This window comes from Lissotriton vulgaris, unplaced genomic scaffold, assembly GCF_964263255.1.
Source record: "Lissotriton vulgaris unplaced genomic scaffold, aLisVul1.2 SCAFFOLD_324, whole genome shotgun sequence".
Taxonomy (NCBI): Eukaryota; Metazoa; Chordata; class Amphibia; order Caudata; family Salamandridae; genus Lissotriton; species Lissotriton vulgaris.
In genome coordinates this window covers 698,226-714,150 of record NW_028246214.1, presented here as the reverse complement: position 1 = coordinate 714,150, position 15,925 = coordinate 698,226, and the positions used below count along the sequence as shown (strand labels likewise).

Below are 15,925 nucleotides of genomic sequence, written 5' to 3'. Positions count from 1 at the left end.
ACAATTCGGGTGAAAACAGGCATCCCATGAGAGCCTTTTCCTAACAATCAGCTTCTTGCCGATCCACATATTAAATACCATCTAACAACTCAAAGCTATACGGTCTCGATCCTTATATAATGATTCAGGAACCTGTGTATATATTATGTTCCTAATGACCCGTTACTCTTTAAAACTTTTCAATATTACCAACGATCACTGCCAATTATCACGACTCGTTCAGAACCGAATATTGCACTTTTTTTATTAACATAAAGTCCCCACAACCTTCAAACTTAGTCTTTAAAATGGCCCAATTTAAGCTAAACGTATATACATTATTGCTATTAATACAATCTGTAATCTATCTTAGACCCGAATATATGACTACCCTGCCTACATCAGGGAAAAACTGTATCTACATTCCGACTCTCAAAGGTTCCTAGCCCCACCAGTCACACCCTGTCAATTTATGTTATATGTGTGTAAAATATCAATATAATCAATTTCTGGTGATACCACTCATAAACGTATATCACTTCTAAACGGTTCCGATGCTGAGTACTACGTAAACATGTTAATTTCCAATTGAAGCATGTCAATTATTCCCTAATTATTACCCAAAGTGCACCTCTCTTCTCTCCAACATCAACTACAGTCCCCATATGTTATACAATCATCCAACCACTTTACTTGTATGATTTACATTAAATCAAAAAAAATACCCCAGAATACTCATTAGATCATCATAAGGATATCACTCCATTCATAAAGCATCATTACCATATATCCGTCAATATATGTACTAATGATTTCACTATAGAAAATAAAGAGGCTCCGTGTCACTGTTCAAACCTTTAGTCACAGTCCTACACCTACTTATCCATCTGGCTTCCTGCTGCCTGATACTCAGTTCCCAATCCCCCTCTCTTTTTCTAGGAATAATCCTTTGGATACCATGGAACATTATGTTATCCTGCATGCTATGTTTTTCTCTAATATGCTGATGTAATGGTTATCTACCATCATGATTGGTAATAGCACGCTTATGTTCTTGTATTCTCAATTTGAACATGCGTTTAGTGCTACCAATGTACACTTTTTTACATTCACATACAATAGCATAAATTACCCCAATACTGTTACAATTGATAAACTCCTTGATAACATATCTTCGATTGGTGTTATATGAAACATCCTTTGTTCTATTAATTCCTAAACCACAAAGGCTACATGTTCCACAGACATAGAATCCATTTGGAGGCTTAGGTAGCCAATTGGAGTCACCTGTTTTTATGGGCTCTATATAGTTCCCGGTAACCATTTCCTTAATTGTCGGACTTCTTTTAAAAATCACCCCTGGTTTGTCACTTATCAAATTCATCAAACCTGGTACACCGTTCAACAATTTCCAATTACCCAAAGCTTTAAAGATGTTATCCTTCTGTGCACAATATTTAGTTACAAATGCCAGTCGTGCTTTGGAGGAGTCTTTACGATTTTGTTCCAGGGTAGATTGTCTCCTAACATTCATTACTCTCTCCCTGGCTTTTATTAAATCTTTGTTCCTATAGCCCCTCTGTTGAAGCCTTAATTGAAATTGATCTAATTCAGTCCTAAAATCATCATCCTTACTGCAGTTCCTGCTTATTCTGATTATTTCCCCAAAGGGGATTCCTCTAATGACTGACACCGGATGGGCACTATCTGCTCTTAGTATGGAATTAGTAGCAGTACTTTTTCTATATAGTTTACTCTTAATCATGTCCCCATCCACGAGCAATTCTACGCCCAAAAAATCTATTCTTTTGGCATTCTGATTCATAATGAAAGCATCATTAAAATCATTAATGTTCACGTAATCAAAATATTCCATCAGTTCAATTTGAGTACCCTTCCATATCATTAAAATGTCGTCAATGAAACAAACCCAAAATAAGATATGATCTGTCCATTTGGATGCTCCTCGGCTCCAGTCATGCTGCCTCTGAAACCAACCCATAAATAGGTTCCATCAGATCGCCTGATCTGATGGAACCATTCATCTTCGTAAAGAAAAAATGTATTAGTTAAAATCAACATACTCATTTCCACTAACATTTTTGAATGGTCCCTAACACTCGCACTATGGCTTCCCAAAAAATGATTCAAAGCCTGTATTCCTTTCTCATTGTCTATGCATGTATACAATCCTACTACATCTAGTGTAACTAGAATCAGCCCTTCCTCCCATTTACCATCTTGCAACTTATTCAAGACGTCCATAGTATCCCTTATGTAGTATGGTAAATTAACTACTAAAGGTTTTAAGAAAGAATCTACAAATTCCGACAAATGTTCCGTTACATAGACTATTGGTCTCCCTGGAGGGTTCGTTCTAGATTTATGCACTTTAGGCAAGATGTAGATCAAAGGATATGTAGGATTGGCCACATTTAGGTACTTGTATTCTGCTTCATCAAGTAAACCTTCTTCATTCCATGTAAATAATTTCTCAGTAATCCGTCTAGACGCCTCTCTTATAGGATTCCCTTGAATCTTCACATAGCATGTAGTATCATCTAATTGCCGTTGTCGGCTTCTCGAATCACTATCCCGTCATCAGATATCAAATCCCTTAATGCCACTCGCTCTTCTCGTGTCAAATTGATATTCCACCCTTTACGTCCTCGATCCTCTAATTTATGAAATTTTTCCAAGGTTTTTTCAACATACAAATCAATTGCAGCACACTGTATACCCTGAGGTGTGAATTTACATTTTGGTCTTAAACCACTTGAACAACTATAATCAGTTGAGATATTCAGCATAGTGGCTACATAATCCACTCCCAAACCCTCACCCTCAGTTATTGACATCAGCAAGTGAACATCTTGTAGTTCAAGAATTAGTCATCTCAGAACACCTAAAAATAGATCTCACATTCATTGGTTTTTCCATTGTGGCAAAAAACCTTTTTAATTTCATTTTTGTTGAAAATTTAAACAAATCTATTTCCAAATCTGTATAATTACACACATTTTTTGGGCAAAATGACAATCCTTTTTTCAAAACAAGGAATTCATTGTCTTTCAATACTCTATCCGAAAGATTTATGACCTCCAGAGTCTCAACCCCACCATTGCTCAAATGTATAACACAAATCGGGCTATCTATTTTCTGACCTTGTCCGGACTTCTTTCCCTATTCTGATACTTCCTATGTTTCCGCCCCCTTCTTGTGCTGCAGATCCTTTTTTCCTTCCCCTTTTGAATCTCAAAATTTCCTCGGCAAAAGAAGAGCTTTTGGATGGTATACCTCCTCCTGCTTCCAATGGGGGTGGCTCATCAGTAGATGAGATGCTGGAGCTGCTATAATTAACTGAAATTAGTTCGCCCTGCACCCCAGTTATCACTGTTTGTTTTGGTTTGGCCACCTCATCATATCCTTTGGCAAATGTGAAGACTCTTCTTTGGTTATAATCCCTTTCGTATCGTCTGATTTTACTGAGTTTTTTATCCTTAATCTGTAGTTGATGTCTACTGATAACTTCTTTTAAAATGCCATCATTTTTGTCAGTTAATTCAGTCAAATTAATTTCCTTAATTTCCTTTTCAAATTCCACAATCTGTATTTTAAGTTTCTCGACTTTTCTATCTGCATTTTTAATTAATATATGCATCATAGTGAATGAAGAAGCATATACATTTTCTTCCTGCTCTTTCAGAAGATCCTCATCGAGGTCATCGAAAGTGGAGACAATCAATATCCTGAGTCCTCTTGGTATTCTCTTTAAATCAATGTAATTTTTAAGGGTCACTCCATCCCACCATTTTGATAATTCTAATTTCTTAGGCTTTTTTAATTTAAGAAATGTTTCCTTTAAGCTGCTAGTGGGTGGATCCTTTCTTACACTAGCACTAGTATTTTTACTCTGTTGGAATAGTTCCGCCGCCAATTTCTCCCGGTCATCCTCCATGATTAATCAAAGTATTAAAAACATTCCACTTCTCCCATGCTATACTCTCCTAAAACAATCAATAACTAAACGACGGTGAGGGTAATACTTAGTATGCACTGGTGAGATATTTCTATAATAGTCCAATAAAGTCCTTATTAGTTTGGGCGCTCTACTTCCTATGGCCCACCGTTGAAACATGTACAGAACCCAACACATCTTTCCTTTTATAGTAAACAACAACAAAAAAATTCAAATTGATAAACAAGAAAATTATATTACCATGCCCAATGTGTTGTCGTCTATTAAGTACGCAGAAGAACATATTGCAAAGAAAGCAAAATTACATTCCCATTGAAATGACACATTGCCTCTTAAATTGCCTCAGACACTGACATAATCTTGAAATGAGAAGGTGCCTTCCTCACTCTCACAGACCTTCCTGAGTTTATATTCTAGACCTGTGAGTTTCCAGAGGCACAATTAAACTGTTCATTCCCTTGACTGCATTTTGCTATTTGCTTGGACAATTTTTCCTTATTCCACCTTTTGCCATCACTTAGCTTCACCACATTTTCCTTGACTACCTCAATCTCCAGTGGCTGGGAGAACTTGGAATGACCCTTCGCCACAATACCTGGTAGTTTTACTCTCACCCAATACCCTTTGTTAGAAAGAGATTGACGTCTTCCTTTTGTAGAATCTGCCTTGGCATACTTTCTCTGAGCCTTCTTTCAGTTCTCCTTGACACGCTCAAGTTTAACATGTAACACTTTGAAATCATTCATCCAATGTCTGACCTTTTTGTTAGCAGCTACCCTATATTCAACAGAACAAAAGGTGAAACATTGGTGGTAGCAAATGGAGTAGTGCGCAATGCCCACAACAAATCCATGAGCTCCTTCTCCCATTTCAAACCAATAGCCACTGAAAATTGAAAGTTTTCCTTGATGATCCTGTTGTAGCATTTTACTAAACCATTACTATGGGGATGATAAAGAGAAGTAGTAATATGCTTTATTCCCCAATGATACATAAATCTTTGAAATTCCTTGTATGTAAATTGCACCCTTGCCCGTGACCAATTCAACTGGGGCACCCTCCCTAAAAAACAAGGATTATAAAAAGGCCAGCACCTCCCTCGTGTTAGCTGATTTCATGAACTGGACCTCTGGCCAACTTGTGCCATTATCCACCAGCACCAAACCATATATACTACGTTCATTCAGAACATACATGGGCCCAATGATATCCAACCCTAACTCAAACCATGGTTTATCTGGAACAGGAATTGCTTCAACCGGACTGGAAAAAGTCACTTTAGTCTTGTCACATGCCACACACTCCCTGACAAAATGCTCTACACTCCGATCCATTCCCGGCCACCAGAACAACTCCCAGATCCTCCTCTTCATGTCTAGGACCCTTGGTAGTAAACAGATTCAACAAAGACTTTTGGTCAATGCGAATGATAAACTCCAAACCCCACAAATAGTTCCTGAAATGACCCATTCCCCACCAGGAGGCGAAAGCTTCTCTCTCGATAACTGGGTATGTCGGCTCCACTTCTGTCGATGCCCTAGATGCGAACGATACAACTACCTCCCAGCCTTCCCTTTTCTGCAACAGCACAGCACCCACACCATGCTGACTGGCATCAGTTCCCACAGTTGATGGTTCCTTGGCAACAAAAGGTTGAAGGGCAATGGCATTCCCAAGTTCACATTTGACATCTTGAAATTCCCTTTCATGCTCTATGGACCAAACAAACTGCTGATTCTTTTTCAACAACCCTCTCATGTACTGTGTTTTCCCACTGCAGTTCGGAATGAACCTTGCATAAAACTCCAACATTCTAAAGAAGGAGCGCAACTTGTTCTGTGGGACGGAAACTCCTTGATAGCCCTAACAAGATCCTCCTTTGGTTCCACACCTCGAGCAGACAACTTGTAACCTAAAATAGGCTACAGCGTCCACAGCAAACCTACATTTCTCTATCTTAAGCGTAACCCCCATCTGTCAAAATGGACAAAACTTCTCATCATGGGACTCAATGTTTTTCCCATACACTAAAATATTATCCTGAAAACACCTCACATCCGGAACCCCCACAAACATCACTTCAATGACCCTCTGAAATACTGCAGAAGCTGATGCCAACCCAAAAGGTATTCTCTTAAACTTGTACGCACCAGAAGAAGAAATAAATGACGTCAGATGGCGGCTCTCCTTGTGCAAGGTGACTTGATGATAAGCGGACTACATGTCCAAAGTCGAAACAATTTTGCCACCCTTAAACGATCTTAACATTTCAGTGATATTGGGCAAGTGACATCTTTGCACCGAAATCCTCTCATTCAGGTCCGTTAAGTCAATACCTTCCTGGCCAAAACCACCTGGGCTAACCATTCGGAGCTTTTTATAGGTTCATTTATACCCTGTTGGCATAAGTATTCAACTTCCTGCTCCAACTCCCTCCTCATCGCAAGAGGTATCTGTCTGGGTTTTTGGACTACTGGCTGGTCCCCATCCTTCAAAATTAAGCGGTGACAGAATCCTTTGATCCTCCCCAATTTTTCACTGAATACTTCAGGAAAAGCTGTTTCCAACTTCCACCCTGAACTGCCCACACAGATTTATATTCTTCCTTAAGCAATATTTGCTCAGGATTTTTTGACCGAGATACATCAATGCGACCGGCAGAGATCAACAACCCAGCAACTGCCAGGTACACCCCCAACATTCTCATTCCACCTGAGCAATGGTTGCCAGGGTGGCTCACGCACCCACATTCTAATTACAAAATCCAACAGTCAGCCCTCTTCAGCCATTGCTCGTATAACGGTATTGCACATTTTGTATCAGCTCAAAGGAGTACTGTGCAGCTATACACATTGAAATAGTGCTTATACATTGTTGAAAAAAGAAGCTTGTCTATCACCTGTCATATTGAGAGGCTCCTTGCTTCAGCAGCCGAAGGACCTTCTGCAAGAGATGCTGCAGAATGGAGTGAGTGGCCTTCTGTTCACACTCCAACTATTGCATAGTTCTGAGTTTGCCAGGCATCTGGTAGCCAACTATCCCACCTGCTGACTTTAGAGACATTTGTATCATTGACAGCAAGTATTGCTTACTTTCTGCTGCTTATCCTTGTCGCTAAAAGTTGTGTTGGAGTTGGAGGGTAGGGGTTTCACATAGTGTGAAGCCCCCTGGTAGGAAGTGAGTTATTTTGTCATGTTAGGCCCACAGGTTACCATCACATCCTATTTGGGATCCATTCTCAACATCCTGTAATTCTGAGCAAATCACTTAATCTCCCTGTGCCTAACAAAAAGGAATGTGTCTTTCTATAACGAAACTGGTGCTCATGTAAAGCGCTCTTATACTTGATGTCTCGGGTCTAGTTCGCGCTATATAAAACTCTAGCTGTAATCAAGCCACAAGCTACATCACACAGAGATACCAGCTTTCCATTCATCATCACATTATCACAACATCCACTCTCCACATTTTACAGCATGCTCCTTTCCAGCAATGCATACACAGACACTTCATGTCAGTACACCATACACTTACCTTACATACAGAACAAACCAAACATGCCATGGGATTACAGACATCTAATAATGATCTGAGGTCCTGCACTCTTTCTGATGACTTCAGAATAACATGAAGTAACAACCTGTGGCACTGTCTCTGTGTGCAACTGGCAGCAATATGGAGAAAAGAGCAGATAAAAAATCATTATTTAAGGAAAATTGGGCAGTGGTGTCTTTCTTGAGTATGTGACATATAGGTATAAAATGGATTTTGTTGCATTAGCAAATGTGTCATTTTTGTTGGTGTGTTCAAATTGAATGTTGCAGTATAACTGAGTGATGGTGCGAATATGGCTATTTACTGGTGATTAGTGAATGATGGTAGAAATCTCAATGTTCTCTAATGAATACTGAGATATGGTGCAAATCTGAACAATTGTTTGGCTTAATGAGTGATGGTGAAAACCTGACCCGCTACTCCATATCTCTGAATGTAAGCCTGAAAAGAGGTCAACATCAATGATTCATGGTCAAAATCTGAACATGCACCCAGAACTACTAAGTGATTGGGCAAAGGAACACATCTAAACATGCAAAGAGAATGTTAGTAATGGTACAAATATGAGTATGTATTAAAGATTATTGAGTGATGGGAAAAATCTAAACAACAATATTAGTCACAGTTCCTTGACATATGGTGGGCATACTTGGCACATTGATACCCACTGCACTGTACTGCTTGCATTAAAGCAACAGGCATAATTCTTAACATATTATAGGCACTCTTGGGACAGCATCATTTTCATAATTCTTTACATATATATATTGTGGATTTTTTTTGCATGACTGTACACAGCCCCTGTGTAAAATTTGCACTGCAATGATATTGATAATTTTCTGTATTTTTATAACACTATAGCTGCTGCTCTTAAAAGCCTCAAACGGTAAGAATGGTTTAATGTGCCTTTTCTCACTCACTAATCCATTCAAGCACTCACAAATTCATCAAGCCAAAATTTAAGTGCATTTACATATTCCACCATCAATGAATTCACTCACCTTATACAGAATGATGCATTCATTCTCTTATTTATCCTTCAATGCATTTCCATATTCATGCAAACGCTGGCACATTATCAAATTCTCCCACTCACCCACACAATCACATTTGAAATATCCAGGCCTTTTGGCTTCATAGTGGTTATTTACTTTTTCAGTACATTATTACCATGAAATTGCACTCTGGTCATGATAGGTATTAGTGCAAAAATGGGCACAAAACCATGTTGCTGTAACGCTTGCAGTGCAGCTTAGGTCTAAATGATCCCAGTAGTGCCACTGTGTTTCTTCATGGTTTATTTTTTGGGTGATATAGGGAAAGATGACTGAAGAGATAAATGAGCAAGGAAGATAGATGCATCTAAAAATATAAATGTTCTCCTTGCAAATACCATTTCTTACAAACAAATTTCTTTCACATGTACAGGGACTTCGTCCATCCACTGCTGATCATCACAATAACCACTTCCCCCAGCAAGAAATGAAGCAAGAGCAGCCAATGGATCAACAACAGCAACCAATCATGAAGAATGGAGATAAGGAACAGGTGAAATAAACACAAACAGAATTCTGCCTTCATTAATAATACTTCTCGAAATTGTTGTGAAATTCTTGTTATTTTTAAATGTGGGAGAGGACCTCCGTTTCTTTCATGGTCTTATGTTTCTTATAGAAGACCACCAAATAACAATATATCTGTGTGACCGTTTCAAAGTAAAGGTTGTAAATGAAAGTTTCTGAGAGCTTGATCGTAATACCATGAAAAATTGTGATTTGAGGAATTGAATGTCGGTATATCTTTGTCTTCAAGGAACTTTCTCAGCGTATCTGGCAGTCATTCGGTATTTTGTGGTGTAGAAAAGTGTTTTAATGATAAAAAAAGGATAGCATGTAGATCTTCATATCATTCTCCAGATCACTTTTCCAGATAACTCCATTTGCATTACCTTTCAAACTGTGTAAATTGATATATATATATATATATATATATATATATATATATATATATATATATATATATATATATATATGTCTCCTAAGAGGTTAATTAGGGATTGATGTAATATTCCTTCCGGGTATGGGTATTCTCCCAATTGCTACTATCAGTCATTATCCAGCATCATTCTGCCATTACTTAGGAAGTTGACTACGGTAGCAGGGAAATGTTCAGAATCGTATTATGCAAAAAAGAGCTTGGGGCCGATATACAAAGCCATTTTGTGGTTGCAAAGTCTCAGATTTCCAAAAATCATAGGGTTTGAGACAGCAAAATAAAAAAGTCTAATTATTATCCACTAAACCTATTTTGCGATTCGGTAATAGGTTCCTGAATCACAAAATGGATTTAGAAACTCATAACGAATCTGACCAATCTTTTTGTAATCTGAAACTTATTTTGTGAACTGACATATGTACTAGTAGGTTCGTATACGAAATAAGGATTTTGATATAGTCACAATCTGACTTACCTAATTAATATTTATTAGGTAGGTCGCAAATTCCAATTGTAACATTCACAAAACTTGGATGTCTGTGACTTTTAATGGTATTCTGATGGCAAACCATTTATACATATGACACTGATTCCCAGTTAGGAAGAAAGGTACTCTCACACCATGCAAATTCAAAACTGCAAATCAGTAATCATCAGCAAACCTGTTTTGGGGATCGGTAAAAGTTTACCTACTCCTGCAACGGGTTTACTACATAAGAAGTACCTCTTTTGCAGATGCAAACACTCCTATTTTGCAAAAATGGTTAGCACACCTGTCACAAAGTCACTGTTTGTGAAAGAAAACATTATAACTTGTGAGAGAGTCCTGTTTGAGTATTGTGATTGGTTGCCAATTTTAATGGGAAGAGCATGATAGAAAAATATGGTGCAGTATAATTACAAGATGGTTGCAAAATACAAATTCAAGGTGTTCCAAATGAGCTTTCAGAACCCTAAAAAATGTTTAGTACTCTTCAGACGGCATAGGACTTAGATTGCACAGGGTGGCTGTAGAGGATAAAGTGCTAACTGGATTGAATTGTAAACCCAATTAATAACTTGGAAGCCTTTCTCAATAGTAGTGCAGGCCAATCAGTGACAAAGAAGCTTATGCCTATTAGGCTTATGCATATTCCCCTGCAAGAGTACAGTCTGAGTTCAGTACCCGAGACCTCAGCCTGCTATTTTTTATTGTGAATATGTCATTACCATGCTTGCCTTTCCAATGAAAATGTAAATAATTCCTAGGTAAGTGTATAAATATATATGCAACATTAATTGTGGGTAAAGGTTACAGTGCCCGGTGCTTAACTCTCAGGACACTAGTACCTACCAGTGTGCTAAGTATAATACATAAAAAACACAATACTGAGATAAGTAACAGTTTCAGACTAAAGAATTTCTTGTGATGAATTCTTTATTCATTCACATCGTTAATTTCTTATGGAGCCAACACATGTTTTGCGCACACTGTGCTTCTTCAGGGTTTATGCGAACACCTTATTCTCTTTGTGTGATTTCCCTATGTGTAGTTTGTTCCCCAAGTTGCTTAATATAAGGTCTTCAATCTCTATATTGTTACTTGTTTTACATGTGTATAGATTAATAATGTATCTTCCTGTGCGTACCCCCAATTCTGTAATTTTATGATTATCTCGACAATGTATGGCGGTAGGGTACATAGCATCACAATTCTTAATTGCCCGTTAATGTTCCATTCATCTGACTTTCAATTTCCCCACTGTAGAGCCTATATACATCCTACCACATATACATGTAATTGCATATTTGCAAACTACAGGTGTTGTAATTTATAAAGGAAGCAATATAATACTGTACTCGCTCATTACTGTCTGTAAATGTTCTTGTTTAGTCTGTTACATACTCACAACAGACGCATCTACTGCATGTGTGTGAGCCTTTAGGAAGCATGTTAAGCTATATGTGTTCCGCTCCCACACCTTTTTTGCTATCTTCATAGAGCGCAGTATCACTCAGACTTAGAAGTGTTCTCAGAGTGGGCGCTTTCCTATATACCACCACCGGTTTTGATGGTAAAATCTCTTTTATATCTGGATCAAGCCTTACTATGTCCCAGTGCTTCTTTAAAGTCTTATCGACTCTCTTATTGCCCTCGCTATATGTTTCTTTCTTAAGTTGTTCTGTACTCGCTATTATGCTTTATTGATGATTTCCAAATCATAGCCTCGTCTCCCGAATCTTTCTGAGGTGCCTCCTGCTACTCCTTAGATTCACTACAATTATGTTTTGCACACACAAATTCCCCAAATGGGATATTATCTATCTCCTTTTTCAAATGTCCTGAATCTGTGTGAAGAATCGGATAAACCGATGTGGACAATCTGAGACAATTGGGGAAAAGAAAAACTACATTTAACAGCAAATGGTGCACATGCTCTTTTACCTTCAGGGAACAAAGTAAAATGATGACCCAGAAGCAGTATCAACACCACTCGCATAAACCATGTCAACAATTTTAACATCTTATGCGCTTTTTGAAAATACAGTATGCATTTATTGTGCTGAGTGATACTTTCTTTGTTGTTATGATAATTGTCACCTGTCTTTACTAAGAATAGACGTAGAATGTAAAATCTTAAAATATCCCAAGATTGTTAACATAATTTTAAAGTTTGCTAAGTGAAAGATATCCTACATGGGAGTACATTGTGTTACACGTCGTGCGGACAAGACAGAGGTGATTACAGTCACAGAGCAGCACGGCACATGACCCCTGTTGGCTGGCCATCACACTTGGTGACATCCCTACTCTGATTCCCAATTTTTAAAAATACCTCTGTGTTAAATTTGACTTGGACCTCATTATGAGGTCTCTGGTCAATTCAGTGACATCACCCCTTTTCTATTATGTTAATAAACTGCAGCGTAATTTGATTTTAATTATTGTAAAAACTGCTTGACCCAAAGTACTGCTGAGCAGCCTCCAAGTGACTCAAAAGTGGCAGCAGAATGACTTCGGGAGACTTTAGGTTCAGCCATGGCATTCCACTGTTACGTCTACTCCCCTTGATGCCTTATGAGGCTCGGATATTCATGAAAGTATTGTGCCCGGCATACAGGTGTCTACGTGATCTGGCTCAGTTGTTTCAAAGTTACATTAGAAAATACTGTTCAGCACATAAATTACGCTTTCCAGACCTTGATCTGCTGGAGCATCATTTTCGTTGACTGTAATTTGGGGGTGTTCTTTTTGGTCCTTGTACTATCACTCAGGAGCACACTGCCTCTTAAATATGAAAAGAATGTAAGCACTTCTATCGTTTCCCAAAGCAACTTCAAAATTGCTGTTCACTAAATAATAATCAAAGTAGCAGAATACCAGAGCATGTTTGCCTCTCATAGTGTTAAGAACTCCTCTGGGTGTACACGCGCTGTAAAGAAATCTCGATTTGCGATAATAAATTATAACGTGTAGAATGCATCTGTAAATTATGTCTGCTGCACTGTTTTTTGAGAAACAGGAATGTGTATCATTTTTTTACTACATTTTGTTTCATTATCTTACAGGAATACCTGAGAAAATTAAATCAAATTCGCCAGCAGTATCACAACGAAGTGAAAGAAAATAAAATGAAAGCGGGTGCGCCAAAGGTTAGTGTTGATGTGCCCATCCAGGTGAGTTACTTTCTGTTTGATATGTACATGCCACGTTCTTTCAAGTGACCTCATGTTTTGTCAATTGACAGACTTGGGAAATATAGCTGTATCTCACCTTGAATAACATAAAGACAGATAATCTTACTTTTGGTTCTTTTGCTTTACACCTGTGTGGAAGAAGGGGTACACAAACCTGCAATACAAGGTTAAACAAACCCGTACTATGGACAAACACAGCCTGGTACATAATTGCTGGCTGTGTCAATAGTGTGGCTGCAAACTGACACTATTTTAGTTTCAGTATTCTGCATTAAGGTGTCCATGCCTGTTGTGTTATTGTTCACTTGTCTTGCTACATAATTTACAATATCACCAGACTTCTTCTCCTAGATTTTCCTCTTGTGCTATGTTTTTTATTACGTGTACTCTACACATTTTCTTTTTTCCCCCTAAAGTTTTGTGACTTTCAGTCATGAGTTTTGCACATTCACTAACCCTTTGGCAGCTATGAATGCCAAAACTCGCTCTGGGATCTGAGGCATATTGTATACCATGAGTATTTTCCTTCTCTTTAAATAACTTTACCCAATAAACAAGTATAGTAAGTGTTTCCAAGAGTACATGTCAAATAACGTTCAGTTAATTGGTCACTCTGGCGTCGAGTCACAAAAACATTTATGAATATGGGAAGCAGTACTACAGAAATAGTCTTTTAGATACCCTTAGATGCCTTTGTGAATCTACCCTGAGGCATCCAACCCCTATTAGTCAAAGTGCAATTTCTACTTGTGCCAACTGTGTCTGAATATTTAAAATGGATTCCCATTTAGATGTCTGGAGGAATAATTCACAAAGGCATGTATGAGTAGTAAAAGAGGGCTACAGTCATGGGAAAGGGACTGAAAAGTTAAATTCACCGCTAGAAGTCATTTAAAATGTTGGTGATCTTAATTGTATAGTGATATTATTTCCATAGTTTGATATAGTTTGGGTGAAACACACTTCGCTTTTACAGTCTGGGAAAGGAGAGCGTGTCATTGCACTTCCTTAGAACAATACATGAGCAATCTGTACTATCATCTGTCAAATATTCAATCGACAGGGGATGACATGAAACAGATATTTTCTTATATGGCAATGAGAGATAGTTTCAAAGAACTAAAAATGCACCTGCAATGAATTGACAAAAGTGTGGAAGAATATGCTAAAGAATACTGCATGGGTACTCTTTTATGTACTCTTACATCCTAATGTGAATCAGTTCCATTATTTTCAGTGTACATCACAGCATATTCCTGGCGTTCACATCATTTCAACACACATTTATCCATTCTACTGGTCCCTTTCAGCTGCAGGGTTTTGCTCTTCTTGCTTCTATTGTCTTTAATGAATTGTGTAGGGCTGGTGAACCTATTTTTATCTTTCAATATTTAGTTACATTAGAAATTAGGGTAAATAATCTGAAGTAAATTAATCCCTCCAACTGACTGTTCCTTATATATGTCATTTTCTAGGCTGACCTCCACATTATTCACATTCAACACCAATGTTATTGCTAAGTTAAGTTAAATCATCTATTACAACAATACAGTACGTCATCAACATTTAAAAATATAGCCAGATATATTGGGCCCTAACAACAGAAGTAAAGGACAAAAAATATTGGGACTCAAAAGTGCATTGACAATTGAATGACAATATATCATCTAACAATGCACAGTTTTAAAAGTACATTAGCAACACAATCTAAAGAAAGTGATATTCAACCAACCTCAACTGTTATTAAAGGTCTCTCTAGATACCTGACTATCTTTTGTCTTAGTGCTTACTTCAAACACACATTGACAAAGCTGATAGGGCTGCATTGCTTCTCACCTCTTGCTTTTGCCAAATTGAGTGCGAAATGCAAAATCAAGTTACATAATGATAGGTATTCATAGGTAGTGCAGCTGTAATACAGCAGTAGTGTCAACATTGGCCTAATTACTTTAAAATTATCACTCATCACATTTATCATTTACATGGTTGGGTACAATGTGTCCGCCCCCTCCCTGCACCACAGTGCAAATGTGCCCCCTAGCACGTTGTAAGTTGGGGGATTAAGGGCCATATGTATAAAAAAAGAATCTTGCGATTCTCAAATTGCGATTTTTAGCGACTCGCAATTAGAGAATCGCAAAATGCAATGTATGTAGGATTTGCAAAAAATGTTGTGAATCCTACATATTCCTTATTTAAGAATCGCAAATTGAGATTCGCAAATAAAGAATACCTTCCCATTCATTCCTATGGGCTAGGAGACCCATAGGAATGGATGGGAAGACATTTTCAATTTGTGATTACCAATTAGAGAATCCCAAATTGAGAATGCAATGGCAAGGTTGCAAAGGTGCCAAAAGGACACCTTTTTGCACCCCTGAAATATGCATGTGTGCGCAGTTTGCGCACATACATGCCCTAAGAGCATGTATGTGCGACATATGGCAGTTTAAAAAAATCAAAAAAGTGCTTTATTTAAGAAAATCGCAAATGATGGTAATTTGCAATTCCTTAAGGCCAAATAGCAAATTACTGGTGCTTCCAGAATTAAATTTAAATTACATTTAATTCCGTAATTGCATTTGCAAAATAGAGAATCGCTAATTTTGCAATTCTCTATTTTGCAATGGCCTTTTGGGATGAAACATCCCAAAAGGCTTTTTCCAATTCGCAAACGGGCCGATTCTGAGAATCTGCCCGTTTGCAAACGGGAAAAAGGCTTGATACATATGGTCCCAT

General features: G+C 37.9%; 1 protein-coding gene across 1 annotated transcript in view; it reads left to right on the top strand.

The window, feature by feature from the left end:
- The window catches only part of LOC147666043 (uncharacterized), a 158,953-nt gene that overhangs the window by 43,382 nt on the left and 99,646 nt on the right, over positions 1-15,925 (top strand). Inside the window, exons 4-5 of the mRNA XM_086949299.1 lie at positions 8,942-9,061; positions 13,058-13,165. Coding sequence (XP_086805425.1) covers positions 8,942-9,061; positions 13,058-13,165 — 228 coding nt within the window. The remainder of the gene's footprint in view (positions 1-8,941; positions 9,062-13,057; positions 13,166-15,925) is intronic.